The following is a 14,328-nucleotide window of genomic DNA, read 5'->3' on the forward strand; positions in this document are numbered from 1 at the left end:
AATTTAGGCATGGTGTTCAAAGTCGTAGCCGTGAGGGTCATATCATTTAGGGTCATATCGGTAAAGAAATGCATGTTAGCCCTATGCTTAGCAATCAGGGCTGTAGCAGTGACATTGTTTTGCGTGTCAACGTCTGTCGTAACACAAGACCTCCGTTTTTAAAGTTATATTATAAAGATCCGTGACTTTCACCTGCTCAGCGAAGGAACATACATTACCTGGATCGGAATAAAACCCGGGCCTCTCAGTTGCTAACCACGAGGTAACAGCAACCGGTCACCGATAGTGATAGAGTACTGTAAACCAAATTTTATTAGCGTGCGAGAATATTTCGCGAGAACCTCGTCGTCGCGAATATTTCTCGTCGCGAACCAGTCCTTGAATGTCTGTCATAGGCTCGATCGCGTAAATTACTCACCGAGCACCAGTTTACCACGGGTGAATCGTGAAATAAAGTAACCGCGAATAAAAGTTGGTTTACAGTTTGCTGTTTCATAGAATTTCATTGATGAATAGTAGTCACCCCTATGTTTCTACATCAAACGTAGCAAATTGATTATATTAACAATCAGATATTATAGATATCTTTATGTTTCTGTTACAAAATGTCTGAATAATCTGAATTATTTAAGCTTGTTATTATTTTTAGATAAATATTTATAAACTTTTAAGTAGTAAATGGTTTAGCAAGAGTATATAATATTCAAAATCAGGCAAATGATGGAATATTTACAAAGGGTAGTGTAGACTTGTGAAGTATGAAAATTCCTGCAAATACTATTTTGGAATATCACCATTCAAGTTTTTGAGTACGGGTTATTAATTAAGTCAATATCCCGTTAGCCTTCTTTATAATACAAAAATCTGTTTAAAAGGTAGTTTTGACGATGACAACTGAATTTTTCTTTGCCTGATTTTTTCTTAGTTGAATACATGTTTTGAATAAAAATTATGAAACACTGACAGCACGTATTGTGTATTAAAATGCCGTTCTTTGAGATCATTCATAAATAAAGAATATGTATCGATAAATATATATGTTAGATACGTTAGAATGCGTACATAGAACTATATAAGAGCTCTTCTGTGCAGGAGGTGCATTTAGTGCTACTCTCCATGCCTAAATGGGACATAATGCACCTACAGTCAGTGGAGACGATAAAACGATGAAAAGCGACTTTTGTGTGTAGATGTAAATGTAGGATATATGAAATATAAATGTTTTACTAAATAAAAACGTACAAACAATGTCATATTTACAAGTAATATCATAGATACATGTATTGTATGTACGAGCAACGAAATAGCGTGATGTAATCAACATGCCGTGTGTTTATTTACTCCCTCAATACTTGTCAGTTTGTGTATGAAATTGCATATGAGCAACATGTCGTGACGGGCAAACCTTTTTCCAACACACGGCGCAGAAACAAATCGTTTCGAGCCTTACTGTGCACAAAAGTTCTCTAAATGGAAATGAATCAGACACATTGCAAAACTTGTGTATTTGAACAACAAATCAATCAATACATATACATGTACATGTATTGTGTCGTAACAAACGGACAAATAAGAATGCACACTCTAATTTATACTAAAATAATGCAGATTTACGGTGAGTAAACTAAAGCATAATGTACGTGAGGGTAGGTAAAAGAAATCAGTGTTAATCATCGATTTTACCTTTCCTACATATATCAAATCTGGAATATAACATGGCAATATATATAACATTTGAATTCATACGTGACAATTAAAATTCTTCGCCAATTTCAAAAGGAATTGTATTTCCTTTTTCTTCTTCAAATAATAGATATGAAAATATAATTGAATTAAACTTCACTTTCGTAACCATCTGTCAAATGACCATAATTTGGTTCTGGAATATACCTCGTAATTGCCCGCTTTCCTTCATAAAATTCGTTTTCCACAGTTTTACCAACTTCATGTACACGTTCTCGGTACTTCTCCCAAAGAATTTTTATAATTTTAGAAACAAACACAGTATTTGTATTGAATGCTATCATCTTCAGAAGGAAAATACCGTCCTGTCGCAAGTGACCGTCTGCAAACTTTCGGACCATTTTGCGAGATAAATAATTTCCTTTGTCGTAAACGTTTTCCATTTTTAGGTATTTCTTTGCAAAGGTTGTTTTATTACGTGGGTAGAATACCAGGAATAAACTGTATATCAGGTTCCCCAAGCTGAGGAAAGCAACAAGTGTAATCCAAAACCACAGAAAAATGAAAATTTTCTCATTGTATAAGTTAACCGGAAGCACACATTGCAGAGTCCATCGTTGAACATTTTCAATTTGACGTAAATCAAAGTCGCAAAGCGTGATTTTTGGGAATCTTGAAGAAGAGCCCCAATTGTTTTCTAAAATAACTTTATATACCACTTCATATCCATAGATCCAGAAATCTTTTCCCCCGAGAAACTCATTCAAGAAATATAGCTGACCGACAGCATTCAAAAAGTAGAGAAATTTCACAAAAACGCATAATGTTACTAGATAATTCCCGTAATGTCTTCCAACTCCTAGGCTGCAAAACTGTCCATATTTTTCTCGGATCCCAGAATACATTCCACTCCGAAACGGTTGTATATTTGCACACCAACATTCAATAAATTCTGCCACTATTCGAATTTTCTTTTCTCTCTCAGCTGGTGGGTCTTTCATAGATTCGTGTACCATAAATAACATCTTTTTAATACCAACTCCCGACTGCTGTGAACAGTATCTCCATACTTGTCGGGGAAAAGTGAAAAACGCCGCCATTAATAAGAGAATTAATGGAACCCATTGGTAATACGTTACTTCATCATTGTCTCGGGGTTCAAACTGAGGGGGTATAGGTTCTGCAAACGGTATGCGATAAGTGTTCGATATCCAACACAGCTGTTGTGTATATACTCTTTCTATATCTGTGAATTCCTCAGGACACCAACAGTGTATTGGCTCTGTATAGTCTTCGGTCGCCACCAGGATTGTAAAGAAAAGGAGGAAAATGTTTGTGTAGTAGTGACTCATACGGTCAATGAAGTTCTCGTCCCTGATTGACCTCAGTCCTTCGTAGACTCCGATTGGTCCAAGAATGGAATCTAAACTGAATACAGTAAGTAAATTCTGTAACATCGATTTCAATAATTAATACAGATTATGTTTTGCCGAGCCTGATCTAAAAGCTGTGTGTCATATATGTATGTCAGCAAACTTTTCTAAAAGATGTTTGTCATATTTGTATGTCGGGAAACTTTTCATATTTCATTTTCTTTTCAAGAACCATTAGACCGATTTCAACGATGAAAATTGATACAACGCGTATATGGTTAACAAGAATTCTAGATTATTCAAATATAGGGTTAGGCAATCTTGCAAGGGAGGATTGAGAAATAGGAAAAAAGGGATTGAACTAAAAATATTTTTCTTAAGAACAACGGAAACAGGAAAGCATAATTTCATTCTTGATCATATGAATATTTTCACCTCTAGAACGATCTCGCATCTTTTTGGTAGTTTTAAACTGTATTGGACAGAGAGTGTTGTGATTTTTAATGCTTGATATATAGATCCCAGGCGGGCATATATCCCGATATTCAGTCAATAACCTACAGATATTGTCTTTTATAATTACCATACCATTCCAATGAAAGTTTGGAGATAAGAACTCTGCCTATCAGATAAAGCCGGATGCAGCAGCATGCCGTGGTACATGCATTCAATATTGAAACATGCATGAATTTAGAAATTGCCTACTCATTAATTCTATAAATTTGTGGAGATATGCTGTGTCTGCAGTGCCTTCCACTACCTCTAGTTTTCGTTGAATATATCCTACATGCATGTTAAAATAATTCCAAAATGTTTAAAGTATGTAATCTAATAATAATGATACATGTAGTGATGATGATAATGTCGATAATGCTAAAGATAAAAATGATAAACAATCGAACAAGTAAATAGAATGATTTACGAAGGATGACACTTCCGATATTCCTAAAGTATCGATCAAATTTTACAATTTCATTTTAACTCATTATACTTACAATGTCACATATGGCATGTTTTATTTTTCCTTGAGAAACAAATCAGCGAAATACAATGGAGCCCTAAAGTTCTGCTTCATATAACCTGCAAGTCCGAGGAGATATAAAACGGTCTGATATTGAGAGCATTGATTACATTAGATTAGATAAGTTTTAAAACGACTTAAATCCAACAAAACATACATGTGAAACAAAATATCACCCTGGATCTCATGTATCGATATTGCATGTTTGGTTTTCTTTGTTTCATACAAAAAAGATAGATGCCAGAATTCCATACTTTAATACAGTTCTGTATTATATGTTCAAACAGAATTAAAGGTCCGCTTTAATTCTTTTCCTTTATTTTTTTTAATACTTAAATCGGTGATGATAAAATTGAACTGTCTTTTAAAAAGGGGTTAATTATAGAGAATGTATGTCCAACAAACATGTCCATATAAAATACAAGTTATGTTTACAAGCTTCTATTACCCAACTCTCCGCTCACCGAAACTCAAAATGCTGTCATCTGATTTCTGAACAAAAACGTAAGGCTGACCGACATTGAATATTGTCATTTATTGCTTAACAAGTGACAAACGAAATGATTCTGGGGGAAATCAGCTCATACAATTCTACATCAAAGTGCCTGCAAAGCTAAATGACTCAATGTCTGATTTCCCCCAAAGAAGACAAAATAACGAAAATAATGCTATGCTATAAGATGACAAATAAAAAGTAAGGCAGTCACAAAAATATTCGGCTAGAAGATGACAAATAAAAATAATAATATCTAAATCACGTCTATAAGATGACATTCTAAAATTAATTTACTACCAACGGCGTACCAACTACATGTATTTGAATTTTGTTCCTAAAGTTGCTCTATATTCGAACAATGCACAAATCAGTGGAAATGGGGAACACAAAATCACGGAAAATTGAAGATAACGAACAGTGATCATCTCATTAATCCTATATAAAGTATACAAAATTAAGAATAGGACAAACACGAACCCCTGGATATAGCAGAGGTAGGATCAGATGCCTAGGGGGACTAGGCATCCCCTGCTGGTCGGTCACGCCCGCCTATCTATATCTTATTTAGGTAAATGGAGTATTTCGTAGTCAAAATCGATATGTAAAGAACGGTCTAACAATTGATATAAATTAGATTATTATAATGAACGCATAATTTACGACATAAAGCTGTTGAAACCCCTGCAACATAAATTCATTTGTCAGTAGCCTGTTTCCATTTAAAAAACTAAGCACACGCAGAACACCATATGCAGATGATAATGGAATACATACAAAAATATGGAAAACTGATGTCATTTCGTTTGTCATCCAGTTAGATTAGTTTGCCGTTAATGCCAATGTTCAATAAAATATCCAAATATAAAGCAGGTATGGAAAACTCTGGTGTCTTTTTATTTCCAATTTACTAGAATATTGACAAATGAATGAAGTTGTTACAACAACGTTTTCCTGTAAATAGCGCGTTATATTTGTTAAGTATGCATCACTATCCGAAAAAAGTAAACTGCGCTTTACGTACAAATTGAATCATTTAGGGGACCAAACTAGACCCTCGCCATATTGTTTAAAGAGGCCTGTATACGTGTACGTGTGTATTAAACGGAGTTGGTTGCACGTGATTGTTAACGTGATTTCGCCATTGGTATATGTCTGCTAACATGTGATACTTACATTTTATGTATAGCTAATGATTTGTTAGTAATGAAATATCTATAGATCGGGGAATCTTGGCACACTGGAAGTGTTGGGTTGTTTTGTTGCAAATTGATTGATTGTTTGTTTTACTTCCCGTCGAGAATTTTCACTCATATTAATACGTCGGTTTTTTGGCGGAAGAGGAATATTAGCCAAGAATAAAAGTGCCATAATATGTAATCATGTGAACGATACTTTTGTTAACTGAAATTACGCCAAAATCTAAGCGCTAACATTTGAGAAAAATCTGCCAAGTATCCCTTACGCTAAAATTATCCGATATACGGTATTTCCAAATTCTAAAGAATATTAGTGAGCATTATCAGGGCGATTATTGAATGTCAATGTTCTGTGAAACAACAGCTAGATCCGCATGAAAACATTCCGGGTACAAGCGTTATTGCGCTCCGATTATAAACAAAGATGGCGGGTCAGATTTCGTGTGGTGTCACCAGGGAGTTCATTAACTATACGAGCTTCACTAAATGTATGTCGACATTTGAGAAATACTTCCTGTATTAACATGTACCTGGCAATCTGATTACCTGAGACATGTATAATCAATAATAATCAATGGGGGTTGAAAAACGAGTAATCCATGCAATAGGACAAAAACGCTAGTAAAAACAAATGAATTTACTTTTGAATTAAATGTTTAAAGACCATAAAATATTATCATGCTATTCTGAAGCATTTCACTAGCATTGACCGATGTAATTGAGTGAATGATGAAAGGTTATGTTTAACAACTGATATTGCACGAGTGCCAATAATACCCTAATTTCTTAACTTGACGAGAAAATAAATAAATTTTCAACATGAAATAGCTGAAATATTTTCGCAATACACTGCAAGAGTTACTGGAGGATTTTTATTGATGAATATTGACATTCGTTCTTATCAAACATCCCTCACAAGCTCACACATTTCACATTACTTCATTCCATTCCAATATACACCCGTATAAGTGCCGGTACATGTATATTAGTCAATGTTACGGCATAAAAAGGTGGAGATAACGAACAGTGATCAATCTCATAGCTCTTATAAAGAATACAAAATTAAGAGTAGGGAAATCACTGCCTCCTGGCATACCAGAAGTGGGATCAGGTGTCTAGGAGGAGTAAGCCTCCTCCTATATCTTGAGTTTGGAATGTTATAATTATCACAGCTTCCTGTTTTAATCATGAATTCTCGCCAGATGATCAATGGATACGTATGCATGATCTAACAAGGCAAGCATGAAATATTATTATTTTGAAAGTTAAGATATATCACATTTGGAATTTCACATCATAGAGTGCCTTACATAAAGTAACATACTCCATACCTTTATTGCATTATACTTGTACATATATGTAACATTGAATGAACATCTCAATTAACCAATAAAAAAGGAGGAAAAATGAAAAAGAAAATAAAGAATTCAAGTATACATGTTCATAACTTATGCAATTATTTCTTCAGAAACATGTTTCTATTATTGCAACTAACATTCACTAGTGGCCATCGCAGTATCCAAACTTTCCACCGAATAAACACGTATTTTCTGTGAGCGAAGAGCACACACAAACAGTTCCCTGGAGATGGGGTTGTAACATAAGTGAGAAGGGTTTTCATGTAGGTTACTGATCAAAGTCTTCAGCAATTGTCCATTCTTGTTCATTAAACATAAAGAACGAGCCGTGTCATTGTCAACAACTATGAAATCATCCACGACAGCCAGTCCACGAGGTGTCCAGTCAAACCGAGCGATTCGAATCATTTCGCCTCGAAACGACATCGACGCTAAGAATTTGTTGAAAGGATCAGTGAAATATACTGTGGCTTCCCTCTCCTCAGCCACCATAGAGGAATGGATCGAAACATTTTCGCCAAATGGTCTTTCGATGATGAAATCAAGTTTCCAGGTCGATTGGAAAGTGCCTTTAGTTCTTTCATAGCACTTAATGCAGCCATATTTGGATGAGATCTGAGCAATGAAAAACACTTTGGTTGATGAAGCAGCTATTGCAAAACATTTTGAGGGAGTTTTGATAGTTGTCGTGGTGCATTTTAACCTAGATCTTCTCACTTTAAAGAACTGAACTTTCTTCTCAGACGTAACAGCAAGCATGTCTTCCTTCACAGCAGCAATACCATTAGAATGGTCTGATAAACTGTAAGTTGTTATACAACTAAATTGTAACTCGTTCTTCTTATTCGCCGCTCTCTTAAACATTTTCATCTTTCCAGAAACACAGTCTAAAATAACGAGTTTTTCTTGTCGAACACGGACAATGCCCCCAATGTTATAATCACCAAATTTTGAACCCAGCTTGAACTCAAATGCAGTACTTGGAGACAATGTGCAAACTTTGTTCTGCTCACTTTCATCCTGGTGGTTAGTGCCAAAATCTTCCAAATCCTCTATTGTCATAGGGGCTATGTTGGCTCGCGAGGCAGTTTTTTTAAGTAATTTCAGAACCGGTGATTTTGTTTCAGTGTTAGGTGGTTTCGGTTGTTTCTTCGGTGCCAAATTCCGAATCGCATAGCTATCCATAATTCTGCACCAATCTTCCTGAATATAACAGTTTTTGTAACTTTAATCATAACTATTAAAAAATTCTTTTGTGTATGAATTATATTGTAAAGAAAGATAAAAGAAAAAGCTACTTACTAAGACGTGACCGGATAGCGATGAAAACTTATTCAATATGGCATGCTTAATATTTCAAAACAACGTTAAATTTGAACAAGTAAAGATCTCAAATGAGCCTTGGTAGCCAGCCCACCATTCATTTATCTGATGGAGGCCCTTGTTTTGTTCAATAGACGCTCGTCACAATTGTTATATATCGTGACCAGCATTAAAGAGACGTCGGTGCACCATCTATTTTGTTTTAAACAGTTAAATCCCCGGTTCCTTTGATACCCGATAACAGGACAATGTTTCAAAACTGGAGGTTAAATTACATGTACCGATATCGATCTAATAAGACAATTCACCTCAAAAATGACGAAAATGTTTATTTCTGCCTTCTTTCCAATCGATTGTTGGACGGTATTGGTGTAGAAATACTACCTTTTCTATTTGTCTCTCTTGTACGCAAATTTGAGTGGACATTCCACAACGCATTTTCCTTAAAGGTTTGTAATGAAACTGTGCCACTTTCATCGCACGAGGAGCAGTATACCGCACTGGCCACACGCTGCTATGATTTGGTTCAGCAGACCTAGAGTTCAGGCCGGGGCGAAAGAGGGTACCTTTATATGATCAATATTTGTAGATATAATATATTAATTTTGATTTGGCTAAATAAATACAATTTGGGATGTGTGGTTTTTTTTTTATCAAGTACCTATCATAAGGGAAATGTATTTAATTCGCGAAATCGAATGTGCTCTATTATTAATTGATATCAATTCCCATCTACCTACATTTTTATATGTTCTTCAGTTAAGAGATATAATTATAGATGGAATTTTTATCACAAGCCTGTTCCTAGAGTGAGGGATGTGCATCTAAACAAAAATCGATCACAGTCAACATGTAATATCATTACTGCCTTAGATTTGCTATGGGCACCAAATATTGTAAATGGCAATTGTCGTCATTCAGACTGATACTTCCAATTCCGTACAAAACCCCTGTATTTTTTGTTTTATTTCAGTTTAAAGATATGTGTTAGGTATTCCTCGTTTGATCTGTAGAATGTGAATTACATGTAAATCCTGATCCTCAAGTTAAAATCGATTTAAACTACTTAAGCACTGGAATTCACAAGATGCATTCAAATGCATATGCCATTTTCCAATGTGGTTTTTATTCAAATGCATTTTTCAATATGGTATTTTATGTAAAAAGAAATCTCCCAATAAATGAGCGGTGTGAACCCCAATGCACATCAGAAATTGCATACTTGCATGTACTACATATACATTGCATTTGGAATTTGCATTGATGCGAATTACCCAACATTTGCTTTCGTTTACACTCTTCCATCTTCGCTAGCCAAGGATTTACGATCCACTCCGCTTCTCTACAAACCCTTGGCAGACTTAGTGCGATTTTTGTAGCCTCAACTTTCAGCATATGATTAGACGCAGGGAAAGTCCACAATGTGTTACGTTAGATCACGTGCAAAACAAAAAAAATTAAATACCTACAACTGTCACTCGGCCGTGTATCAAATACATGTACATATCCAAACCAATAATGTCACGTGCGCAGTTCAGACTCGTACATGTATCTACATAAAGAAGTGCGTTTTATTTACTACAGTACCATGCCATACGTTTAATATCAAACATCTCTTATTGTTTTATGTTAGACAGTTGCGTCAGAGCTATTTTCCTCAATTTGGAATTCACCTTACACACGTGGGGTTATTTTTAGACGTAGACTAAACGACTACATATATTTCCATGGGTTCACACATGTTTATTTTCTAAATAATATTCTCACTGATTTCTTTTTCAAGTATGCAATTAAGAGATAGCTAAATTTATTATTAATATTTTGAATGATTTGCATACCACATTGCGGTACTCTCTGAGCGCAGCCATTTCTAAACAACGAGCGCAGCCATTTCTAAACAACTTTTAAACAGTAGATGAAACACGCGTTTTCATTGGATAAGCATGATGTAGTCCAAACATGGTTGTTTTCTCCATCCGTTTGAGGGCGCCACTCAAAGCTACGAAAATCGCACTAAATCTTCCAAGGGTTTGTAGAGAAGCGGAACAGATCGTAAACCCTTGGCTAGCGAAGATGACACTCTTCATGACCGGTGTAACCGTGGTGGCGGTCGCTGGTGACCAGGGTCGCTCTTAATAGAATATATAAGGAAAAGAACGACTCGGATCACCGGCTTCTGCGCATGCGTGGTATTTAACTCGAAGCGGTGCCCTACTGGTTTTAAATCCATATTAATAATAAACCCCCTTTTCAGTTTTCTGTTTCGTATGCACATCATAACTTGAAAGATACAAATTAACTTGTATTATCCAACTCCAAAATTGATATTTTAATGCATAAGATTTCTGAATTATGTCTAAGATATCTAATAACGAATAAACAACTTGAAAACAATGGCTGTTTATTCAAAGCATATTTACAATAGTGTTATCTCCATAACAATTCCTACGTCATCTTTTATATTTTAATCACATGATAACAGGTGTGAACAAGGCACAACTAGACGCCTTAAACTTGGATTAACGTGCAGGTGTAAACAATTACCTGTAAATAAAATAACACCAGGTTATTCTACCGTGACCAACCTTCGTAATCATAAGTACAAATACCAATCGCCCAATTTACGAACAATACGTAGGCATATGTTCAACATTGTTTTATTATTTATTTATCTATTTTGCATAGTATGTTTCTTCTCTCACCCTCTTTTATTTCAAATATATTTTCTGATTATCTGAATTCAAATTATCTCCGATATGCGAACAACCACACATCTACTGTATACAACTTGGAGGTTTACTTTGGGTGTTTTTGTACAAAAGTGGAAGACTTTCCTATTACGAGATAATTCTTTTTGTGTTAAAATTTAACCAACTAGACTCTATATACATGTACATATAGCAGGATCGTGTATAGGAACCAGCAGGCATGAGGGATCGTGCCATCCTTCTTATTCCCAATAAAAACCATAAGACAACAAAACTAACGTCTGGCGGCTTTTTTCGTCTTTATTTACCTAATATCTATTTATTTATTTTCAAGGTCAACGTATATCTGTTCACTTATGCCCCAACTATAATTGCTTACAAAGGACACGTTTCAGTTTCACGAAATTAGTCAAAATAGGATTCATGTTTGATATACGGACAAAAAGTCACAGGATAAACGTCACTGGACAGAAAGTCACAAAATATGTAGAAAAGTCACAAAAATGACTTAGCAAATGAGACCCCCATATATACTTTTAAGATAATAATAACAGGTGGTACCCAAATGCTCACTAAAGCTGTTGTTCAGACACCAGACATTTCTTACAGTGGATAGGAGGTACAAGGGAATACATGTCATCATTATTGATGTTTGTTTTGCCACATTTAGCACCTTCAGTTCATTATTAAATGTTCATTATCAGATAATAAGAAAGGAAAAATCATTAACTTGTTTATATATCAATTATTATATGATAGTTCACTTACTTCTTGTTTTGACAATGATCTGGAGTGAAAGGAAGCCAACCATAATTCTGTCATCAGATTTTGTTTTGACAATCATTACATGTAATATGTAGTATACTAAACCAAATGATCATCAAGCTTATTTCATCGAAATAAGAAATCTCTCTTTTTAAAAATCAAAATGATATTTTACAATAAATATGATAAAAGGAATAACAATTTTATAATTATTATCAAAATCTCATAGAAAATATAAAGTTTGCATAAATATTTTCTTAAACTTTACAAAAAAAACAGATATGTTTTCAAATATATATAAAAAATCAATAGTTTTATATTTTCTTATAAACTGTGACTTTTTGTCCTATGACATTTTGTTCTACTATCATAAAATTCTAATTGTGACTTGGTCTTATTTTCTTATAAAATTGTGACTTTTTGTCCTGTGACATTTTGTCCTACTGTCATAAAATTTCTTATTGTAACTTTTTGCCCATGGTCATATTGGCCGTGTCTTTTTGTAATTTGTAAAGCTGTAAATGGTTTGAAATGTACATAATTTCAGCACAATGTATATATTAATTATGACTTTAAAAGTTGAAATATTTTCATGATCCTGGTTCTAATTAGGAACATTTATTTGAATCATTTTTTATATATCATAAAATTACAATTTTCTTATATCAAATTCATGACAAGGAACTACGTAAAAATGAGCAGTACTTTGAGTGAATCTCATTCTTTGCAGTCAGCCAATAATATGATAGGACTGGCTTCACGAGTATGTACAAAAGCCACGGTATCGACGTCCAGTTGTTTAATATCATCATGAAAGCTGCTGTCTTTGGATCGTCTTTTGTCTCGCGTCTCGGAAGATCTATGGAAGAAGACCCGAGAATAAAATATTTTGGAGTTGGTGGCATGACAGCAAAGGAGCCAAATCAAACCTGCCTGCAAAACCTGCTTCAGTATTCCCCTGATCGAGATTTCATTCATCTCGGTGGAAACGACATTAGCGTTGACGGACAACCTAGGAAGGTGGCTGAAAACGTCCTACAACTGGTGCAGGTCCTAGAAGACAGCGGAGTTGGAACTGTTCTCATGGGACAGATTCTAGACAGAAATAAGAAGACCTAGGGGAGGGGACTCACCCCCACCCCCTCTAAATCCGCAACTGCATAGATATGTAGACTTCTTTATATTTTGAATTAAGGTATGCCATGTATAATGAAAGGATAATGAACAATTTTGAAGGATTTAGATCAACATAAATGTTTATAGTCAAATAATGATGAAAGTGAAGCAGATGAAATTCACATGACTGGTGAATGATTCGAAGCTGACATTTTTGCACTTTAGACTTTTTAGAAGAGTTGTCTGCCCTTTGTATAAATAAGAAAAATCTAATTTTCTAAAAATGTGTGTGGTCAATGATTAATTTTATTTCATATTTTCATTAAGAGAAAGTGTATGTAACTTTCTACCAAGAGATTTGTATGAAACTATAACTTCTTTTTAAAATATTGTAATAAAACATGCTTCATATTTTGTAAAACTGACTAGGGTATGGTCTGTAAATGTTGCACAAGGTGAAAATGGGTGGCGGTTTGATTTGAAATAGCTAATTTAAGTGTAGTTTCAGAATTCGGGAGAGAAAAAATGGGGAAAGAAATGAATTTAAACTAATTTCTCGTGTTTTGAACTACGTGAAGTAAATTATTTTAATGGGATATGAACTCCACATCTCCATTCTTAACATTAATTCAACATAAATTATCCACTTTTCAAATACTGAATGTCTGATATCATCATTGAAAAACACTAGATATATCTATAGATATGATGTTTACCTAGAAATGTAAACCTGAGTCGGTCAAAAACAGGCACCTATCTTCTTAGTCAGGTTAGTGTTACATAACCATGATAAGTTTATTGGATTGGCTAGTTGTGCTCATTTAATTACAAATGAAAATTAGTCATGGGGCTTGGATTATTCTGAACACAAACTATGTCGAAAATCTGCTTTAAATTCATAATTCATAAGTAATTGCGCAAAAAATTAAAACTAAATACCTAAGCATTTCAACACCTACATAAAAATATTTCATTGACATAGCTGATGGCTTTTCGATATTAAAAAACACAATAGAGGAAATTCGAGTCATAACTTTGTTTTGAATTAATCTGGTACAGTGTGATCATGATTCGCATTTATTCATACTAGCAATTAAATCATAGACAATAAAAACAATATTATTTACTTTTTCTTTTTAAACCACTATCTTACTTTCAAGGTATTGTTATCATAATCATAATGATATAAATCAGTCGCCACTCGATCGCTCGAGTACAGGACGACATTGGTGGGATGCCGATCTCGATGATTCTTGCATGTAAAATGAATAATTATTAGTAAGTTTCTG

At 34.4% G+C, this 14,328-nt stretch overlaps 3 protein-coding genes across 5 annotated transcripts in view; 1 reads left to right on the plus strand and 2 right to left on the minus strand.

Annotated features, from left to right (window-relative positions):
* Positions 1-1,486: 1,486 nt before the first annotated feature.
* Positions 1,487-4,166, minus strand: LOC125679284 (innexin unc-9-like). Of its 2 annotated transcripts, XM_048918395.2 has the most exons (3): positions 4,052-4,154; positions 1,891-3,111; positions 1,487-1,703 (listed from the first exon to the last, which is right to left on the minus strand). In XM_048918395.2, exons 1-3 carry the CDS (start codon positions 4,066-4,068, stop codon positions 1,667-1,669), a joined length of 1,275 nt encoding a protein of 424 aa, XP_048774352.1. In that variant the 5' UTR covers positions 4,069-4,154; the 3' UTR covers positions 1,487-1,666. The 2 variants fall into 2 exon arrangements, with proteins under 2 accessions (XP_048774352.1, XP_048774351.1); XM_048918394.2 differs by having other exon boundaries at positions 1,487-3,111; positions 4,052-4,166.
* Positions 2,981-14,328, plus strand: part of LOC125679289 (uncharacterized) — a 34,966-nt gene continuing 23,618 nt past the window's right edge. The window contains exon 1 of one of the 2 annotated variants that reach the window (XM_048918403.2): positions 2,981-3,120. The gene's annotated coding sequence lies outside the window, so the exon portion shown is untranslated. The remainder of the gene's footprint in view (positions 3,121-14,328) is intronic. The other variant, XM_048918402.2, reaches the window with a different exon arrangement.
* LOC125679286 (uncharacterized) lies at positions 7,050-8,544 on the minus strand. Its single transcript, XM_048918396.2, has 2 exons — positions 8,430-8,544; positions 7,050-8,330 (listed from the first exon to the last, which is right to left on the minus strand). The coding sequence occupies exon 2, from the start codon at positions 8,310-8,312 to the stop codon at positions 7,260-7,262; it is 1,053 nt and encodes a 350-aa protein (XP_048774353.1). The 5' UTR covers positions 8,313-8,330; positions 8,430-8,544; the 3' UTR covers positions 7,050-7,259.

This window comes from Ostrea edulis, chromosome 2 (assembly GCF_947568905.1).
Source record: "Ostrea edulis chromosome 2, xbOstEdul1.1, whole genome shotgun sequence".
Taxonomy (NCBI): Eukaryota; Metazoa; Mollusca; class Bivalvia; order Ostreida; family Ostreidae; genus Ostrea; species Ostrea edulis.

Excerpts from the sequence above, each read along its gene's own strand:
- LOC125679286 (XM_048918396.2), bottom strand. The coding sequence starts at position 8,312 with ATGGATAGCTATGCGATTCGGAATTTGGCACCGAAGAAACAACCGAAA.